A 21,684-nucleotide genomic window follows, 5' to 3' on the forward strand; every position below is an offset into this window, starting at 1 on the left:
GGACGTCCTGCCTTGTCCCAGCTGCTCTGTGGACAAGTTTGAGCCTGAAACAACGTAAAAATGTACAGCTGACAACTCTTGAGTTCACTCGTTTAGAGACTAACAGTCTCTGAGGAACACTAGATTATGTTTACACTGAACTACAATATGGAACCGAAGGTTTTGTAAACAAGTTCTTTATGAATGCATCCACATATATTTATGTTTTCTTTCTATGAAGCATAACACCATATGTGCAGGTAGGTATAGCTAAGTAGTAGACCACATGAGTATGAATCTGGAGGTCACAGGTTCAAATCACACACTGTACGGTGCTTTGGATAAAAGTGTCTGCTAAACAAGAATTGTAAATGTTATTATAAACCTTTGTGCAAAACAAAATCAACATTTTATTTGAGAATTAACGATCCAAGGTCACCTACCTGGAGACCAGGTCCAGACAGAGCACAGCCAAACTACTTTGGCCTTGCACCTGGCAGACAGCTGTATTTTTACTGTGACTCCTATTCACATCTGCATGTCTGATAATACAATCTGCACCTGTGGCTAAACCCAAGACTGGGGGGGAAAGCAGAAGGGATGCAAGCTACCATGTTGTTGTGAGGTCTTGTATGGATTTTCTCTGATGTGTAATCCTAATATTGGATAAGAACCTACGGTATAATAAAATATAGACAGGCGTTGAATTGAAAATGATTAGTTGGGGAAGTCATATTTGAGGTGATGCAAAGTTTGGGAAACCATTGTAAAAAACTTCTATACTGTGGTATAGTTGTTTTACTAGTTACGGCATGCCACTGCAATGTAATTACTGTTTGACAATGATTATAATTACATTGAATAATGTATGCACATTTTCCCTAATATTTGAATTGAACTAACTGGAGATGTCAGGTTGGGCTTCATTGCTTCTATAATAAATACATTTAAAAGTATTAGAATTCACCTAATATGATGATACCTGACAGATTTGATCAACAATGGTATCAGATCCGGATCATTGTAAAAAAAAAAATAATAATCTTCTTAAAACAATGACCAGTTGCATTAGCCACACAGCAGTGTTACCTGTCGCGAGCTATGAGCTGGTTAGTGAGTTTGGCTTCAGCAGTCAATATAGCATGAGAGGGCAGGGTCAGGTGAAGGTCCAGAGAGAGGTAAAGCCTAGTGTTTACATAACAGTATACCTCTCCAGTCCCCCTCAGAGACACACACAGGGATATTAATATTTGAATCACTCATCAGATCCAGAGAGCAGCCCTCCAACCGAGAGATGGATGAATAAACCATGAGGTGGTGGTTATGACAGCAAGGTTGGACAGAAGGCCAACTAGGGACTGTGAGGAGGTGGACACCTTAGGTTTGGATCTTTACTCTGTATAATGCATTCTAGAATGCGTGTGTATGTTAAAGGCATCCATTTTAATGTTTAAAAGTTCTTAGATACAATTAGCCAAGAGATCCTTTCGTGCGCAGTGTCGTAGAGCTGACCCACAGCCCATTTATGTCAAAACAAATATTGAAAGGACCAAGAGTTCAGCCCCCTGCAGTGTGGACATATTGCAGAGCCTCCTCCAGCACCACCTTCCAGATATGGAAAGTAGGTCATAGCCAACGCAGTTAGAAGAACCAGCCCCAGACACGATCGTCACAGCTCTGGGAATGCTCTCTGGCACCCCCATGTGGTTCTTGCGTTTATGCACACACAATTCCTGCAGCCTGAGATCATGTGTTCATACTGTACAAGAGCTTTTGAATTGTTCGCAGCGCTGTGAATTTTATGACACAGAACACATTAGTAGTGGTGATTTATTTCAAACGTCACAAGAAAAAACCTCTCGACGTGGCCCAGAGGTTAGCCGTTTTCTCACAAAGTTCCACATGTTAAAATGATCCAACGTTTTTCTAAGGCTTGGTTTTCTACTTCACAACATTGTGCTTCTATGTAGCTTCAATGCACAGAAATGTCAACAAAGCTTTACGTATTAGTTTCATCAAGAGTCATGTAACTATGACTTCATAAACTAGGCTCAACCTTAGTACAAAGTAACATTGAGGTCCCACAGATATTTGTTCATCATTTGTAACCAAATTCATGACTGCACAATGAATAAACTCAAGTCAAGTGTAAAGTATGCAACAATAGGAATGCTGCTGCCCCTAGACTCCTCAGGTCATACAAATGAGCTCTGGGTTACATTGTCACACAATAATCTCTTCACATAAAGCTGTCGTAATACTATCAGTGAAATGCTCACTTCAGTAACTGTTAATTACTCCCCCCCCCCCCCAAAGCTCATTGTCTTTAACATTATTTGCTGAATATTAGTTATATTACAGTGTCTTCAGTACTTTGTATACATCACTGATTATTTTAGAATATCAAATTGTTGTACAAAAAGTGTCATTTTGAGGAAGGAGAATCCTTTGCATATATCATCATCTCTACACATTCCAGTTAATGCAATACAAAGACAAACATTAACTTTTTTTAAATGGTTACCCTTATAAGAATCCCAACACAAAACAACTAATAGCATATAGAACTGACAGGCCACGTGTGTAGCCGGGGGTTCTGAATGATGTTCTCCTACACTCCATAAGCACATCACTTCCTGTGTTGCTAGGGGAAAGCTATGCAATACTCACACTGTCCCCTAGGGGGAGCTCCTGAATTACACACTGACAGAATGGCCCTGCAAGGCAGTAAAAAAGAAGAATCCAACACAAAAAAACACGAATATTTGTATATTTCTAGGAGGAAGGGTTGGACAAGGCCTTTGGCGCAGCCTGCTGTGTTCCTGAGTAGCGTCCCTGCACAGCAGTGGTGAGTGTGTCAGTAATTACAGAGACGGCTTGTCACTCCCTGTGCACTGGTTCATCAACAGTCCTGCTGGTTCATCAACAGTCCTGCTGGTTCATCAACAGTCCTGCTTGCACCAGACTCCAAGCCTCTAGAAGTTGAGCAGGCGCTCACGCTCCGTCCCGGCAAAGCGCTGGCTGGCGGCGAAAACCTTGGCCTTGTTCACTGAGGGGCCTTGCAGGAGGACGGAAAGGGTAAAGAATGATTAACCCCTCATTACAAGTTTGATTGCTAGGTGGGCATAATTGAACATTTATTTATAAATAAATAATCCACTTTCATGTAAATACTTCCTTCAAAACTCAATGAAGTCGTTCTATAGATTCTAAATTTATTAGTCGTTAACGTCAATGGGTAGGTGGTACCATGTGACAGAGTGGACAGGAAGTGTGTGTGTGTGTGTGTGACCTGCGTAGCTGAGCAGGACGGGGAGGAAGATGAGGCCATGGGTGGCTCCCAGCAGCACCATGGCCAGGTACATGCGGAAGTAGAAGATCTGGAAGATCTGGGACTTGGACAGGGCCAGGATCAGGATGCCCCCAAACTTGGTCAAGGTGATCCCACTGAACACCTGGAAACGACAGCACACCGCCCATGACTCCCCGACAGACAAGACCTTCCACTATTCAGATGTACTCCTCTTTACAACCACAACGCACGTCTATCTAAAACGTGGACCACCCGTTGTTCAGTAGTATTGAATCATCTGCCGCGGGTGGTTTTATCCCCCCAGACATGCCCCAGGAGGAGCCCTGGGGTGGGGTGAGGGCGGGGGACGTACCGAGCTGCCCATGTTGGCCAGCGCCTCCTCAGCCCGCTCCACCCGGCTGGTCCTCACGCTGACGGAGAAGGCTCGCACGATGTGGCTGCAGAACTCCACCGAGATCCCCACAGTCTGGCACACGACACAGGGAGCAGATCATGTGTTGCTGCTCCTCTACTCGGACGTTTAGGGCTTGTACAGGCCTTCAATATGAACTAGCTAGTATATAAAGCTGTATTTCTGTCAGTTTTTTTATATACATATATGTATTATACACATATATATATTAAAAAAAACTGATATATATGCCGGTTCTAGCAGGTTTCTCTGCTCACCATAACCAGGTTGACGAGTGACACGGCGTTCAGGCTGATGCTCCACAGCCACATGACCCCAAACATGTTGACCAGGATCATGGCGATGGTGAGGCTGACCAGCGCGGCCGACCACAGCTCCAAGCCCAGCAGCACGGCCGACACCACGAAGATGGCCCCCAGCGACACGCCCAGGTTGAGCGCCGTGTCGTAGGCGATGGTCAGGTACTGCTCGTAGAACACGTAGAACACGCTACAGAACCCATGAGGAGAGAGAGACATAGAGACAGAGAGAGAGAGAGAGTCAGTGCCCCCCCTCGTCGGAATATACGCTGTGTGTAGGTTAACTTAAAGGACACCACACCCTCAGGAGAAGAAAAACAAACTGCATTTATGACACATGCATGCTTATCTATGACTCACCTTTCCACCTTTTATTGTATTTTGAGGAACAACTCCAACGAACTTTGAGTTCAGCTGGTTGCAAGCAAAGCAACTATAAATCATGCCAATTGACCCACATAAACAAGTATGGCTTTTTACAGTTTCCCCCCCACTCAGAGTCAAACTCCAACCAGAGAACAGTGTATGGTGGTCGTTTCGTTCACCTGTAGGGGAAGACCTTGTGGCCCATGGACGTGGTGATGTTCTGGGCCAGATCCCGAGCCATCTTCAAGGCATCTATGAAGTCTGGGGAGTCCTTCAGGATGGTGTGGTAGGTCATGAAGTAAGTCGCCCCCACAGACTCGTTCCCCAGTAGGTCCAACGCCGTGCTGTAAGCTGCGTGGCCTCTGAAAAACACGGCCATCTTACATGTCCACTTCCTATCGACTTCCCAGGAGGGGGAAGATTCTAGAAAAAAAGTGTTCAAAACGCGTGCAACCTCGTCTCGGGAGGAAGAGTTACCCTTTTCCACACTTGACGTTGGGGTTGTCTGACAGGAACATGGGGAGGAACCTCATGAAGTCTCCTCCAGTGGGCCTCATCTTCCCAGCGGGAGTCATGGGGCGGCAGTGCACACACGACGGATCCGCCACTGACGAGGAGAACACCAGACGTGTTTACTGGAAACATCAACAACCTGCTTCGCGTTTCTCCGTCGCCAAAACCACATGTTCTATTTCGGGCGCTGACAGTTTGAATCATCTCAAAAGCTTTGCGCAAGCTTTTGCTCACTCAAACCTCAGAAACGTCTTCACTCACGGCCTACTGGAGCCTAATTCTTGGGCGTTATGATCAATGTCAGCTGTGAGGGTGTGCTGGTTTGTGTGCGAGGCGTGAGGACGGCCCAGCGGCTGTGTTGACTCTGTGGGTAATGGTTTACCTGAGGCATTGCAGAAGGCCCCCGAGGAGTTGAAATATCTGCAGCAGGTAGACTGGGGCTTGACCCAGTCAAAGTAGTCATCCAGCCACGAGGACGGGTTGAAACCAATGGTCGTGCTGGGAGAAGAGAGGTTATCGTCTGTTAAGGACTTATATATACACACACACACACTTGTCAGAAGTTAGGGATATTATTTAGGGATTAGAACTTGGAAACGTTCAGTTGACTATCACAGAAAACCGATAACCACTTGACCTAATCTGACCCATTTTGGAAGTTTGTGGGTGTTGCAACACTGGGTCCAAAGGTGAAACGACATTGTGTGTGTGCGTGCACTCACTAGTTGCTGATGAGCGAGGCGGTGTAGACCTGCTGGACCAGGGAGTCATTGTTGCAGCCCACCCCTCCACACACGGCGTTCTGGCCGGCCAGGCTCATGTAGTCGTGGCCCTCCTCCACCACAAAGTACACAGGAGGGCCCGTGTGCAGGTACTCACTCATGTTCTTAAAGTACTGCAGCACGTACGAGTCCTGGGCAGAGGTAGGAGGCAGGGGGGGGGGGGGGGGGCGAGGAGTTAGGATGTCATGAATCCCAGTTCTAGGGCGTTCCAGGGTAAGACGTCATGCGAGATGTTGGAAGGGGGTTATGAAGGAAGCACGATCCCTTTCAAAGCTGTGTTTGTTTCATTTGTTTGTTTGTGAGAAGAGGAACTCACATCAGGCATGGAGAGTTTCTGGTCCAGGCCGATCTCCACCTTGTTGATGACAGCAACACTGAAGGAGAGCATGCCCACAAACACTGCAACCTGGAGGAGTTACATGACATGTTTAATGCAGCAAATCAGGGTTTGACATTTTAATAATGCTAGCTGAGGTTTTTGTAAAACACCAGAGGAAAAACCTTAAAGATGCTGTAAAGCCAATTCCATGATTTGCTTCTCAGTACATTATATACGTGTGAAATGAGTTGCTGAAAGCATGTGCAAAGCTCTAAAACTTTGTTGCAGTGAAATGTGGAGTTAGACCGTTGAACAGTTTCTCATCCTGTTTTCAGCTCAGGTTTAGTTTAGGCAGGACAGAACCCAAACTATCTACATCCCAATTTAACATACTTGTCAAGTGTTTTTTTTTTTTTTTCGAATTTGAAAGGGTAGGCTAGTTAACAACACATTCTTCTGTGGTGTGATGAACTTCAAACTCATTTTCAGTTCTGCTTTACAGGGACTTTAATATCAAATTTGCGGAATTTTAAATGCTGCCCAATCCAGGACAAGGGAAGTTGACCCAATGAGCTAATCAGTGTTGTAGTCAGCGTTGGGGGAAGTTACTCAAAAGTCATATATTAGTTATTACTTATTACTGTTCAGTAAGAGTAGTGTGACTAAGTTACATTATTACTTTCTGTACAAAGTAATATTATTTATTATGTTACTTTTACAATTACTTTTAGTAGCGAGTTGTGGAAACGGGACGTCATCTCTCCTATGGTTTAAAGTGGATTTTTCTCAAGCTTGCAACAATCTGTATTAGGCTATTTAAGTCCTTCGTTGAATTCACGCAGTAACTTGGACAAGTAACGCAAGCAACGAAATAAGTAACTAATAACTCAATGTCAAAAAGTAACGCGTTATATGACTGTGTGACTCACTTAAGTAATAACATGATGTAACGTGTTACCCCCCCAACAGTGGCTGTAGTATAGGCATGCATGTGCGGCGCTCACCACAATAGGCCTGACCCACTCCTTCATGAGGAAGGGGGCGTAGACCTTCTTGAAGAAGCGGTAGAGGAATCCGTCGGTCTTCTCCTCCTGTCCTTCCGGAAGCTTCACGCAGCACAGGATGTCCAGACGGTTCCCCTGCAGACACAGCAGAACGTGTTCAAACAGCAGAGCGTGACGGCACGTATACAGTTCTATAGGAAGGAGACGAGGGCTGCCGTTCGGACCACTTCCCCAAACTCCATGTCCGGTGTGTCTACTGACACTAGCAGCAGGGGGGGTGGGTTACAGGGCTGGTTGCATGCGTGCCGTCGCCCTGCCCACCTCCCCCTCTGCTCCCCCCCCCTCCCTTTCCCCGAATCTCACTCTCATCCCTCACCCCTACCCCGCCCACTTAGCCCCTCACACACCCTCCATCTCCATCAGGGACCCCAGCCCCCACCCCCAGCCCCGCCCCCTCCTCACCGCCTGCCTCCTGGCGTCCAGGCCCAGCAGGCTGACGAAGCAGCTGATCTGGAGCAGGAAGTCGATGAAGACGGCCAGGCCGGCGAACAGGGAGAAGGTCCTCACCGCCGGCATGGTGGACAGGGCTCCTGTGGGGAGGGGGACACGCCCCGTCAGCGCTCTGAACACCACGAGCACCCAGTCACCACCTCAACCCGTACCCGTTAGACCCTGGGTGTGGAGTGGAGCAAGAGAGGCAGAGAGACGCAGAGAGAGAGACAGAAGCAGAGAGAGAGAGACAGAGAGCGAGACAGAAGCAGAGAGAGGGAGGCAGAGAGAGAGACAGAAGCAGAGAGAGGCAGAGAGAGAGACAGAAGCAGAGAGAGGGGGAGAGAGAGACAGAGAGAAGCAGAGAGAGACAGAGAGAGAGAGAGAGAGAGAGAGAGAGAGAGAGAGAGAGAGAGAGAGAGAGGGGGGGAGAGAGAGGGGGGGAGAGAGAGGGGGAAAGAGAGAGAGGCAGAGAGAGATGGAGAGAGAGAGAGAGGGAGAGAGAGAGAGGGGGAGAGAGAGAGAGGGGGAGAGAGAGAGAGATATAGAGACAGAGGGAGAGAGAGAGAGAGACCTACCCAGGAAGAAGGCCACCGTCTCGGAGAAGGAAGAGAGAAGCATGCTGGGAGCCACGTCTCCAAGGATACGGCCGATCTGCTGGTCCAGCTCCTCCTGGGGCATCCTCTCGTCCCTCTGCACAGCCACGCGCAAAAAACATGACGGCCCAGCGTCAGCACACATATCCACCTCTGTGTGTGTGTGTGTGTGTGGCAGGCCTGTGGACGAAGCCGCGGGGCCAGCAGGAGAGGGGTACCTGGTAGGTCTGCACGACGATGAAGATGTTGTCCACCCCCACGGCCAGCACCAGGAAGGGGATGACCTCGATGACGATGAGGGTGAGGGGCACGCCGGCGTAGCTGAAGAGGCCCAGCGAGCACGCCACGGAGCTCAGCACGATCAGGATGCCCGCCACGCCCAGGGACACCTTCGAGTCCACCTGGTCAGGACACACACCACCCACAGGCTCAACACCGTGGAGTCGTCTGGGCTTCCCTCCCAAGCGACGACCGGGAACGGTGCAAGCCGAGAGCACGGTCGCAAGGTCAACAGTCAGATGTTGTTTATTAGCCCACGTGTTCCTCATTATGCTGAGGGCTACTTCCTCGTGTTCCAACTCCTGGAAGCAATCGAGGAAGTCAGACGCGTTCTAGCTCGACAGAAGGATGTGAAGGGAAGTATTTGCATGGCTAGGGGCAAGCAGGTACCCACCAGGTCTATGAATGGCTGCTGTCCAAGTACACACCGCAAGAGCCGTAGCCCTCCAACTCGTCTGAATAATAGCTCACACTCTCGGCCAATATTGTTGGACCGGGGCTAGACTGACACACAGTCCTGTAACCTAGTGACTGGTTCAGCGAGTGTGTGTGTGTGTGTGTGTGTGTGTGTGCGAGCAGCCTCACCAGCAGTCTCCTCAGGCTGTGGATGTGTCCCAGGGCCAAGGAGATGTAGACAAACATGATGACGTAGCTGACCGCCACCGTGCTGAGGTCGCTCTCGCTCTCGCGGTCGATCTCGTCCTCGATGCTCCTCTCGGCGTTGAAGGCGAGCGTCAGGTTGGGGTTGTCGTACCTCTTCAGGAAGGAGATGAACCTGGGGGGGAGGGGGGCAGGAGGGGCACGGTCGGTACGGCAACCCCACACGTGGTTTGTGCGTGCGTGAACGTGTCCGTGCATGATCGGGGGGGTGCGTGCTTGCTCAGTGTGTGGGGGTGACGGGAGCTCACTCTTTCTCCCAGGCCAGGGCTTTGCCTAGCCGGACGGTGTCGTTGTGGTAGTTGTTGACAGGAAGCGTGATGACTAGAGCTGTGGCGTTGTTGTAGTTGGTGGCTACGGGGACGGAAACAAACCGTGCCGTGAGTGCAACGCGCTCAGGGAATTATACGGACACAGTTCCAGGGAGTTCCGATGGTTTACTCCAGGAACGGGAGGTCGATGACCTCATGTTTCACACCACCACCCCCCCCCCCCCAACCCAAAACTAAATGTCTTCCCAAATCATTTGGCATGACGTGGTTTGGAGACTAACTAACCGTCATAGCCCCCTAGCGCCAGCCAGGGGAAGATGGGCCCTCCGAAGGTGCCCATGCAGGGGTCGTGGAGGGCACTGGTGTCGTTCAGGGAGGCTGGAGCACTGGTGAGGAGACAGGGACAACAATCAGCAAACTGTCACATCACAGTGTCACCGGCAGATATCTCACACACAAGACGTGGCATCGATGCCTGAGCTTCCTTTTGTAGTTAGAGACAAGACAAACAGACAGAGAGAGAGACAGAGAGAGAGACAGAGAGAGAGACAGAGAGAGAGACAGAGAGAGAGACAGACAGAGAGAGAGACAGAGAGAGAGAGAAAATTGTGAAATGCTCAGCAGAATTTCCCTATTCTCAACACCTCAAGAAAAGAAAAAAAAAAAACTGGTTAGAGGAAACGAGAGACTGGTCTGCATTTAGCCAGGCCATTTCCTGGCCAGCAGGTGCACTGGAGTGCAGCGGGACTTAGCAGAGGCACCTGACACAGTAGAGGAAGTGGGTGTGGAAGTCAGCTATGGTCCAGAAGCCATCAGTGATGAGGCGGTCCAGCTGCGTGTGACTGTTCTGGAAGTAATTGAGGACGCTGAGGATGGTGCAGTTGTTGTTGTAGGGGGCCAGGGGGGCCAGGCAGATGTCCTTCAGCGTCACCTTCTCCTCCTCGTAGTACGCCACCAGCCCTTCGATGGCCAGCTGCAGGTCCAACACCTGAGCGGACAAGGGGAGAGGGTGTCACAGTCAGCTGGGACTGCAGCAGAAATGTCACAGGGCATCCTTGTTCGTGACCTAATTAACACCTCAAATCTTGACTTCTTAAAGCACCAATATGCACGTTTTTCTTTAATACATTTGGTCACAAAATGCGAAACACGAAACAGAAGCCTTCTGCAGCCTTTAGCAATTTCTCAAGATGACTCAGAACAGATTTTTTTTTTTTGAAACTACAAACCCCACCAACCCCGCTGGGGCGGGCGTCTGCCTCACCTGGTGGAGGATATTAATATCCAGGATGGATTGGAAGGGGACAGCCAACCCCGGGTAGTAGGGCTCGTACAGAAAGGTGGCGTTGACGCCGGTGGTGACGATGATCTGCTCTGCCCGGAAGAAAGGGCCAAAGTGGCTGTCGAAGTACTCCTTCTCCTGGCGTGCCTGGCTGCTGGGAGAGGACCACAGCTCCACGGGGTCCGTGGTGATGCGCATGAAGGCCAGGCCCCCCGAGCAGGCGGACACTAGGACCAGGCTGCTCAGCACCACCAGGAGGGGCTGCCGCACGCAGAAGGAGCCCCAGCGGGCGAAGAGGAGGCGCAGCGCGTTCTCAAAGCGCTCGCCCAGCGTCTCGCCGCACGACGCGTCGACTGAAACGGCGAAGAGGAAAGGGAACATTGAAGGGGGGGGGGGGGGGGGGGGGGGTCAGGGGCGCTGCGTCGACCGGTTCGGGGTACACCGTTGAAAGTTTTAAAGGCTTCGTTGCTAAGCGGGTGGGGGGGAGGGGGGGTACCTTGGTCTATGCTTTCGTTGTTCAGGGAGAGAGGGTTGTTGCTGTCCAATATGGGCCCATACTCTGACAGGACTGTCCTTTTCCTGAACCAATAAAAGCCAGATGAGCCATGGTTAGAACAGCAAACTCAAACCTCCACGACTCCCAGTTGAATCCCGGTGGCCGCCGCGAGCCTTCGAGCCCCTTCCTCACCTGTAGCCCCAGGCGCCGACCGCCGCCCCGGCAAAGAGCAGGAGGAAGGCCATGTAGGAGACCCACATGATGACCACCATGGCGTCCATGCCCAGGATGGTCCAGGGCGGGGGGAGGGAGGGGGGGGACGGGCGTGGGGCCACAGACGGCGCTGCAGTCCTGGCAGGCGCAGGGACCCGAGCCGTCGTCCAGGACCTGGGCGCAGTCGAACGTGGCGTTGTTCATGGGCGTCATGTTGGACACGGGCACATCTGCAGAGTCAGTGGGAGAGGGGTGCTGGTTAAGCCTATACTCCCCAAACAAAGCTGTTTGTTGTTGTTGTTTTAAGGAAGACACACAGTACATACAGATTTTCACCTGAAAGACGTACTTGTGCTTTTTGCTTTCCTATTCACATAGGCCGTGTTGTCGACTTGTTTTACCTGAGAAGATGGGGTCGATGGAGAAGGGGCTCTGGCCATTGCTGGTGTCAAACATATACTGGATCCAGTTGGTGGGGGTGCATTCACTGGCGTCCTTGCCGCACAGCAGTGAGAGAGCCTTCACGTTGCTCGACGGGGCTTGGACGTCCTTACACGCGTTGTACATGGCTGCAAAAATGGAAAAGACATTTTTAACCTCCGCGCATGCAACTTCCCCTCAGCACTGACTAAACCATACTTCTGCTGAATTTCCTGCCGAGCCTCTCCATGCAGCTTCTCAAATAGAACAGAGGTTATTCAGAGATGGCCAACCGTGACCCCAAACATTGCTCGGGGTGTGGCAGTTCCTCGAACTCCGACAGACCTCACCGTTAGCGAATGTCTCTGCGATGTAGTACTCCACTTCCACCACGTTGGACTTGTTGGTTGCGCCTGGGTCCGTGTCCTGGGTGATATTGATGGCCTTGATGAACTCACTCTGGTGGGGGCTGCACGTCAGTTCACAGAACAGGTTCATCAGGTTGTAAAAACAGGCCGGGCAGCTGCGTAGAGTTCACACAGAGGGGGGGCGTAGAAGACACCATGACATTGCAACGGTCGACCATTAAACCAGAAAACAACCGTTAAACAGATTTGCATTCGCTAAGTGGGCTGTTGAGACGATGCCAATTCCGTCAAATGTATTCTTAAGATTGTACAATTAGAAAAAGTGCAAACACCTGGCCAGAGACTTGAAAACGATTGATTAGACACGGAGACAGGCTGAGGTTGGCGCTGACACATGAAGGCATGATTTCGTACCGAGACAGGAACTGAAGGGGCAGCTGGAGACTTCCTTTGAGTGTGCGGAGTTGTTGGCCATCGCAGCACAGACTCCGGTTCCCATAGTTATACCCTGGACACAGCTCCTACACGCCCCCAAACAGGACAACCACTTAGAGCTTTCCTTGACTTTATGGTGAAAGGTGGAAGACAATGTCGCCAAGCGAACAAATAGGATCAAACTTCAAGAAAAAGGCCCCCGCTACAAAGGAGATGGCAGATATATGCCTTCCTCGTTGTTGGTGAGCTTACATTGAGCAGTTCCTCATCCTCTTGTGGGAGTGGTATCGGCGGGCCAGTGTAGTTGCAGTTGTATTTCTTCCCCTGGACCTTGGCGGACTCTCCACACTCTCCATACCACACACAGTGCTGGGCTTGGACCTAAGAGGGAGACAGCAGAACAGTAGGACCACTCGTTGTGAAAGCTAGAATCTCTATTTGAGGTTGTTTTCAGAACGGCATTGATCAAATCACAAATTATGACAATCAGGTGAAAACTAACATTAGGTCTCATTACATTCAAACACCAAGCTATCAAATCAATCAAATCTTAATTACCCTCTTAGCCACCTTAAGGTGTACCTGGGTTTGTGCTTATTGTTAGCCAAGATACTGTAGTCAAAACCAGTGCTACTACTGAGGAAATGTCCTGGAAAGATAGGCTACACATTTTACAATGTTTATTCTCAGGTTTCTGGAGACATTTCACAATGTTTAGTCTCAGGTTTCTGGAGACAATCAGAAATTGATACACTCATGATTTTGGTTAGCCTGCTTTAAAAGGCCAGGTGGTTTTCAGGCTGCTATTTGTGACACCAAAAAAGTTAGATATGCGTCCCAAGGGGCCTTGAGTTCTGTCTAAGAATAAACTTTCACTTCCTCTAAATCATGTTCATGATTCATGTTGAGGTCCTCGAGGAAAAAAAGGTACAAATCCAATTTAGACATTTGCACACTTTTTTTTCCTCCTGAAAGGAGTTTGATTCTACAAACTGTTTCATCCTTCTCTGCTTGTTGCTGAATTACAGAAGCACTCTGGCTAAAATATCAAACTTTGTGGGAAACTTTAGACTGCGTCTACAAACTGGGGTGTTCGAGAACCTGTATCCACTCAAATGTTCAGTGACAAATACACAGTAATTGTACGATTATGAAATGGATTATGAATTGGATGCCACAAGACGTCTTGTGGCATCCAAATTCAGTTTGTCACAGTTTAACGCTGCGGTCTACAAGTGTCCATCCTCCCCCACCATATGCTTGATGAGTAAGCTGCTTCGGAGAATCACAAAACCTTAAGCTCACTTATGTCATTAGATAACCTGTGTAAAGAGACGGCGGGACATTCACTGGCTACAGTACTCCTCAGTAGTATTCAATTTCCTTTATTACAGTTGCCTGTGTCACGCGAGGAAGCGATTTAAGGAAAAACTTCAACTCTGAACTGATGGAAAAGCTAGGGACAGTTGGAATAACCAGTAGACTAGCTGTTCTAACCAGTCATGATGTCTACTGTACAGTATTAAATACTTTGACATTTGATAAGATGTGGACCACAATGCATTTTCAACTATTATGTAACCGTCGACTTATAAATTGGGTAACAATGACGTGACACTTTCAATTATACTACTAGCTAGTATCATAGAAACCTACAAGTTGATGGTTATAGAGTTGTTTAGCGTTGTCTAACTTGACATGGAGGTTTTAGCAGGATGATGAGTGTGCCTCATTTGCTGCCGCTTGCCAGCTAGCCTGATTTGCTTAGTTTGCAATCTCAGACAGAGCTCACATCACATGATTAAAACTAAGCGTCGTTATATCATGATCTATTTACCCAGCATTTCGTCCAAATTTGACATTGAACATACTCTTCCCTCCTTGTTGCGCGTTACGGGGCTCTAACATAAAGTTTATCATAACAACACAGTGCTCTGAGCGGTAGCTCTAAACTTGATAGCAAGCTAACATCTAACTACAGTGCTAGCTAGCTAGCTAGCAAATGGGTTAGCCAACACATTTATTTATCGTTTCATTAGTGATATTCACTTACCCATTGATATTGCCCCTCTATTATAATTATCAACAGGAAAAACAAAGAAAAATGTGTTCTCTGTGATAAGGGTCCCATCCCTCTTTTCAAAATACCTACACTGACAGTTCAGTGACGTTGCGACACCGCATAAAACATTTCCTGTTATTGCCTTTCTCTTCTTCACGAAAACAAATGAACTTTTTAGTGTGTCTGCTGCCACCTATTGGACATCAGTAATTGTAACATAAATTATGTATATGTTTAATATAAATATGCAAAATAAAGACAAATATGTCTACTAAAATATATATTTTCAGCCAACTTTAGATGGGAATAAAATACATTTCTTAGACGTTTGACAGTTTAAGATCTTGACAAACAATAACTGTTTAAATGCGAATTATTTTTGGAAAGGTTTTTCATTCATTTATTAGCCTTATGAGTACATCTTTTTCATTAGACCCAGTATATATAGGGTCGATATTAATCTACAAAAGGAATCAATGTCTGATAGTATGTACATTACATATGTGGACATGTGTGTCTCAATGCATCTAACCTGTCCCTAAGGATTGAGCTGATTATATTGATGACTGGCAAGTCCAGCCTTTACTGGACAGATAAATCAACTAGTGTCATTACATGATTTATTTATGTTTGTTTGTTTGTCCATCTGTCTTGGAATGCCTTGTTTACATTTTCAAATTAGTTCTCTAGCTTAATCTTTCATAGGGACTTCCAAAGCCAACACCAGCCTCTTAACTGGTTATTCTACTGACTTCTGTTATTTTCCCATCCATTTGAATGATTATTCATGTACCCTATTGTCCTAAATTCCAGAAATCGACATTGTATAACTGCATGACCCATTGTAAATATTTAAACACAAGAGACAGCTCAATAAAAAAAGAGCTTTTATTCCTTTCCACCAAAAAATGAAATCATTACAATTCAAGAAGTGCATATTGATGTATAAAGTGGCAAGACTGTTCTAGAGAAGGAATGATAGAATAAGTTCAAAGTGTCCATTTGAATATATATAGTACACAGTATTATCACACACATGTTATGTACCTGTGTCACATCTGCAATGGTACTGTAGGCTCACAAATAGCAACTATGTTCCTTTAAAACTAGGAAAAAGATTCATATTTAAATGTCCTGTCCCTGCAAGAGTACATGACTTCAAAGCACTGAGCTGATCAATAGAAGTTGAGTCAGTACTTAAGACTGTACAAAATGGCAACAAGCATCCAGACCATAGACATTTTAGAATCTGACATACACAGAGGTGTCCTAATAGTGATGCTATTTCTCTGGGCCAATGCGTCTCATCTGGGCATCATAATATGGGCTTTGGAACCCTCAGCAGGGCCACGATAGGCTCACTAGACCTTGTCTCTGGATCAGTTCTGTCATTTCTCTAAAGCTCCTGCTTCACCAAACTAAATGGACCAGCCCAGCCTGCGTTAGACTATGTGGCTTTCTGTAGACACCACTCATTCACATGTAGTTGCAATGTTCAGGGTCTCAAGTCCCGTAAAGTCCAAACATCTGCCTGTAATGCAGGAGCAACACACTTCCACCACTGACCAATGTTTTCCAGTCACATATGTCATTTCTACATGTACCATGACTGTGTGGTTGGGTAAGCTGCCACATTCATCACTTACAACAGAAAGTCTGACTTTCATTGCACCATCTTGTCTGGTAATAGTGTCTCAACTAACATATTCACATCACAGCATTCTGTGCTACATCGTGACTGATTAACCATTTCTGAAAGCGGGCAATCTGAAAGTATTGTGCTGTACAGTATATGGTAAACCTAATTCAAATAAGTAGCTTCAGTCCTCCAAACACATACAGTTCCAACCAAGAATTCAACCATTCATCCAAATTTGACAGTCTGTCCATATAGGTTTGATAAAAGGCTTTGAAATGAGAGTTTGACAGTACACAACTTACAACATGTGAATGAAATTGAAAGCTGCACGGCTCACTAGAGACCTTCAGGCAGGGATAATCCAGTATACTGTATAACACAACAGAGCTGTTCACAATACCACAAGCCCCTCCAAACTAACACATTCTGCCCTATCCAAACAATATGGAGAGCATGCCTCTATGACGCTTTCCCACCCCTCTGGGAGTTGTAGTTTCTGAGAGGAGCCATCAGTTCGGGCCCAAGTACTCTGCGTTCTCTGCAGCTGGGATGTGACCGTTGGCGTGGGTCTTGAAGGTGGGGGTAAAGTCCTGCTGGTAGTCTGGGTTATCCATACTGTTCTGAGGCTGGATCGTCTGAACTTTGTGTACAGAGCTGTTAGAGGTGGGGGCCAGGAACACAGGCTGGAGCTCGTTCAGGTACTCTGGCCCATCCGATCCGTTCTTAAAGCAGTTCAGGTATTCTGTCTCTGTGTCGTCCGAGGAGATGGTGGAGAGGAGGCCACGAGGGGGGCCAGGGTGCTGATACACTGGGTTCAGCATATCTGACACCCCATTTTGGTTCATGTAGTCTGTGGGAGGGAAGTATTGGAGTCAGGAGAGAGAGCAAGGGCACCAACAGTTGAGTCAAGCCCTAAACACCAGTTAGGGTCAGGGAAAAACACTGTGTGTGATGTTGTATTTTGTAACCTTATGCTTTTTGTACAATACAGGCTTGTGTTTGTTGGGGGCTGATTGCTGTATTGTCTTTAGTTACTTATTTAATCTTATACAGCAGGTACCTTCCTCTACATATTTGCCTAATCTAGTTTCCTTTGGGATAATACAGCTATTTTATCTAAAATGCAGGTAGCCAGCAGACCGACTGTACATAAATGTAGTCCAATATACTGATGACAATGATGCACTACTGTCAATGTCCAGTAGATGGCTCTTTTCTCCACCACGCAAATGAAAGAGAGTGCTCAAGATACAAATAATGGTACTCTAGACAATCTCACAACACCGTGAGTGGTCATCAGGGGTTGAGGTTGTTAATACTTGCCTGGGGCTGGTTGGAAGGCCTGGTTTAAAAACCTGTCCGTGGGATCAGGGATATAGCGAAGAACCATGCTGCCGTCTCTGACGTGGAACAACCCATTCTACAAAAGAGCAGATCATGTTATCCAAGGTACTGTTGTGTTTATGCAGGAGAGACACTGAAGAGAGAGTGTGTTTGTGATTGTTTGTCTAAACATCTTTGACTTACCCCGTTCCTGCTTTGGTACGTTCCAATACTGCTGTTCAGGCTCTGCAACACATGTTCAAAATGTGTCAAGACCAACAATAATCACATCCAATAAGATCTTTGTTGCAGAAAAAACACAGATGTGTATTATTGTACCTGAATGACAGGTCAGTGTTAAATTGGCTATCAACTTCAGAGATATGCATGGAAGAGGGGCCAAAATGGAGACAAAACAGCCGAGGCAAAGCAATTATTTTCAACAGACTGAAGAGAGAATCGAACGGTAAATAGGCAACCATCTGTAAAATCCCCCGGACCATAAAAGGCTGTGTCTTGGCAGTGGTATTACATAAGCAGGTTTCTCCTAAACTGCAGTCTTATTCTGCCCAAAAAAACATTAACAAGTGCTGCAGTCTGCAAAGGTAATCAAACTTGAAAGGTTTTGGAGCAACCAGGCTTTCAGAGGCAGGCATGGAGCCCAGACAGAACTCTGGCTTCTCGCTTCCTCACAGACAGACAGATAGAGCATAGGATTTCTCCTTCTCTCCACTGCCATTATTCATAGGACACCTGGGAGGAAGCGGGGGTGAGGTGTGTGTGTGTGTTAGGGCGGGGGGCGGGGGGCGTGGGGGGGGGGGGGGCAGTCCTCACGGTGATAGTTAACCAGAAACTGAGGGATGAGGGGTCAACCTGGTTCAACCAGGTAAAACCACCCACGTGGAGCAAGATTCAATTCCCTCCATTTCCACCGCCACCATATGTTTCTTGTGACTGAATTTCACTGCAGTGGCAAAGAAGTCAAGGCATCAGCAGGGCATGTACCAGCATGACATCCAGGCAACTGTCAGGCACAGGGTTGATGGGTTTCATCCAAAAATGTGAATCCAAAAATGTGAATGGATCCCAGTACCAAATGAGCCAGTAACTTAACTCTCTCATGATATGCACAGCTCCATTAAAAAGCTGATATAGTAGATGCATACAAAACTGGATAGGAGGACATTCATTTATTTGACCCGTTGGGAATGTTGTCATTTCCTCCACTTCCTGTCATAAAAGGTGTTTCAAAAGCATTTCTCCAGTGCTAAAAAAAAACAGTTGTAGGCTGAGCGGGTGACGAGTGGGTCGGGGAACCGTGAGGGGAGAGGGGACGCGTGGGAGACGGCGACCCACCGCGGAGTGGAGGAGCTGGGTCCTGGAGGTGCTGGGGCTGCTGAAGAAGCCGTGCTGGGGCACCAGGTACTCGTCTGCATCCACGGCGTCCTCCATGTCCTTGCCGCTGATCAGACTCCGGTAGAAGCGGCTGTCCGTGGGGCTGGGGAGGTGCATCCGGTCGTCCCCCTGGAAACGACAAGCGCCTCGATGACCACAAGAACACGGCCCGTGCAGTCAAGGACGACGGGAGGACGAGCTGCGTACGCCCATGGGTCCTTCGACGTGGGCGCAATTACCTGAATGACGAGGTAGCGTGACGGGTCGCGCGCCATCTTGGTGAACTCGCCGATCAGCTCGCGGAAACGGGGCCTGCTATCCGCGTCGATCATCCAACCTGCAGGGAAGGCCAACAAGAAAAATAGGATTCACTCTTTGCTGATTCACTGACCGACTTGTAGTGATGGACTGTTTCCACGAGCTGTCACCCCTCTCCTGTAACTGTGGGCTGCACTGGTGTAGCATCCCCCAAACCCCTGTTTGTCCCCAGAGGTCGTCTTCCGAATTCAAGTTGCACCCCTTGTTTGGTTCATCACCCGTTTTGAGTTCCAATCCCCACCTGCATGTAGATCCCCTCTCAACACAGTCACTTTGTGAAGCCTCGTCTTACTGTCGGCCTACACGGCTTGTTCTCCCCCGTCATTGGAGTTACCTGTGCTCTTGTTCTAGTTCCTGATCCTGTTTCTATGTACCCCTGCGCACCCCGAGTTGTTGGATTAACCTTCTGCTCCCATTGGCTCCTGTCTCTGACCCTGACCTGCCCGTGACCACTCCCCTACAGATTTCCTCGTTGACCGTTGCCTGTTTTTGACCACTATATCGGACGACCCCTTTGTACTCTTGGAACCTGCCTCATTGAAGATCCGTGGACCACTTGATCCTATTCCTAGTCCCACATTACAGGTGGGCAAGATCAACCAAGAATCCATCCAACTTACATTTGACCATGATCATGTAGACGTCGATGGTGCAGATAGGTGGCTGGGGCAGTCTCTCCCCTTTCTCCAGCACTCCAGCAATGTCACTGGCAGGTATGCCGTCATAGGGCTTGGACCCGAACGTCATCAACTCCCAAACCGTCACACCTGGGTGGAGAAGAACCAGTTATGACACAGCACTCGAAATACCGACTGTGTTTGAATTGAGGAGCCACGCAGTGGAGGACGAGTAGAAGATCGTTTCCATGACATAGTAACATCTACATGACTTGGCCTGGTCTCCCCAGGAGTGGGAGTTGGCAGGTTCCTCCAGCGCGGGAGCCGTTTTTGAAGGGATGAGGAGGGGAGGAAGTCTGTCATTGCAGTCAGGAGTTGCTGCTGATGTATTTGCCTTGCTGCTGAGCGGAAGGCATTATCGAGCCCAAGGGAACTGGAGACATGCCCACTGTGTGTGTGTGTGTGTGTTTTGTGGCTCCCGGTTTGTGTGTGTACTCTGTATTTTTAATCTGGGGCTTCTTTAAGCTCCCACATGCCAGCCTCAGTGTCCTTATCTAACCTATACTTTGCAAGTATAGTACAGTCTATTTGCGGGACAACACTCAAATTCATTTCACACACCACATTCCACAGTATTTTGTGGAATCCGGACAACAAATATCGATTTGCTGACTCACCGTAGCTCCAAACATCACTCTGGTGTGTGTATGTCCTGTGCAGAATGGATTCGAGTGCCATCCATTTGATTGGTACCTGTAGAATCAGTTTCAAAATCAATGCACAGATGCCTTCACAGATGGTTGCTGTTACACCGCAAATACTAATCTAACACAGCAATATCTAAGTCTATAAATAACAGTGTAAGCCACAGATTCTTGAACAGACCTTCCCTCCATCTGCATGATACTCCTTCTCATCTGCGTTGAGGAGCTTGGCCAGGCCAAAGTCGGTGATCTTGACGTGTTGGGGGGTCTTCACCAGAACATTCCGGGCAGCCAGGTCCCTGTGGACCAGGTGACGCTCCTCCAGGTAGCTCATCCCCTGGGGGGTCAGCGAGAGGTCAAAGGTCAAACGGTTGATGCCTTGATTCTCCTCTTTTCATACACATTTAAAAGATCAAAATCTAAAAGTAGCTCTTTCTACTTGAGTATACAGCAGATTGGCCTTACCTTGGCAATCTGCACACACCAGTTGAGCAGGTACTGGGAGCCAGTGTTGTCCTTGTTCTCTCTGACGTAGTCCAGCAGACAGCCGTAGGGCATCAGCTGGGTGACCAGCTGCACCGTGGAGGTCAGGCATATCCCCAGCAGACGACACACATGGGGGTTGTCCACACTGGCCATCACATAGGCCTCCTGCCACACACACACACACAAACACACACACACAGGGAGAGGGACATCGATTTTGATGTTGTACTTGTACGAGTACAGGTTCATGCGTTTGTACTTGTAAGTTGCAAATGGCGAATCAACTTGAACCTACAGTATATCTACGTGTATGGACAGTTCTGGGTTTGGGGATTATAGTGTTGACTTTATATGAATGTATTTAACTCTCCCTCAAAGGGAATAAATAGTAATGCATTTAATAATTTCATTTAAAAGGTTGCTTTGCATTTACTGTACACTTGTGGCGTCACATTAAAATCCTATACTTTCTGCATCTATTCTGAATCCTGGACTGTATCGTTATGGACTATGTTTAACTGTCTCTGACTGGTTCCTTGGCTGTTCCTCTGCTAAACTCCTTAACCTGGACTAGAACACTGCCCACTGCCATGCCAAGAACTCTTGAATTTGAGAGTTTGAATCCCATTTCCTACACCCACATGGG

At 47.9% G+C, this 21,684-nt stretch overlaps 2 protein-coding genes across 2 annotated transcripts in view; both read right to left on the minus strand.

Moving 5' to 3' along the window:
* Positions 1–1,793: 1,793 nt before the first annotated feature.
* Positions 1,794–14,700, minus strand: npc1 (Niemann-Pick disease, type C1). The gene is given in 26 exon segments (XM_047028577.1): positions 1,794–3,037; positions 3,272–3,434; positions 3,645–3,758; positions 3,962–4,193; positions 4,549–4,731; positions 4,847–4,976; positions 5,265–5,380; positions 5,605–5,795; positions 5,981–6,070; positions 6,988–7,122; positions 7,450–7,577; positions 8,055–8,169; positions 8,291–8,473; positions 8,937–9,126; positions 9,260–9,362; positions 9,566–9,666; positions 10,042–10,268; positions 10,545–10,915; positions 11,059–11,141; positions 11,251–11,375; positions 11,377–11,501; positions 11,673–11,840; positions 12,042–12,214; positions 12,474–12,580; positions 12,747–12,875; positions 14,548–14,700. Coding segments are annotated over 26 exon segments (3,843 nt in total). The 5' UTR covers positions 14,626–14,700; the 3' UTR covers positions 1,794–2,954.
* Positions 14,701–15,426: 726 nt separating this feature from the next.
* The window catches only part of egfra (epidermal growth factor receptor a (erythroblastic leukemia viral (v-erb-b) oncogene homolog, avian)), a 29,089-nt gene continuing 22,831 nt past the window's right edge, over positions 15,427–21,684 (minus strand). Inside the window, exons 20-28 of the mRNA XM_047027148.1 lie at positions 21,018–21,203; positions 20,734–20,889; positions 20,526–20,601; positions 19,852–19,998; positions 19,153–19,250; positions 18,875–19,042; positions 17,723–17,764; positions 17,519–17,615; positions 15,427–17,045 (exon numbers count right to left, since the gene is read on the minus strand). Of these exons, the coding sequence (XP_046883104.1) occupies positions 16,705–17,045; positions 17,519–17,615; positions 17,723–17,764; positions 18,875–19,042; positions 19,153–19,250; positions 19,852–19,998; positions 20,526–20,601; positions 20,734–20,889; positions 21,018–21,203 (1,311 nt within the window). The 3' untranslated portion in view covers positions 15,427–16,704. The remainder of the gene's footprint in view (positions 17,046–17,518; positions 17,616–17,722; positions 17,765–18,874; positions 19,043–19,152; positions 19,251–19,851; positions 19,999–20,525; positions 20,602–20,733; positions 20,890–21,017; positions 21,204–21,684) is intronic.

The sequence above is a fragment of the Hypomesus transpacificus genome, chromosome 10 (genome assembly GCF_021917145.1).
Source record: "Hypomesus transpacificus isolate Combined female chromosome 10, fHypTra1, whole genome shotgun sequence".
Lineage (NCBI taxonomy): Eukaryota > Metazoa > Chordata > Actinopteri > Osmeriformes > Osmeridae > Hypomesus > Hypomesus transpacificus.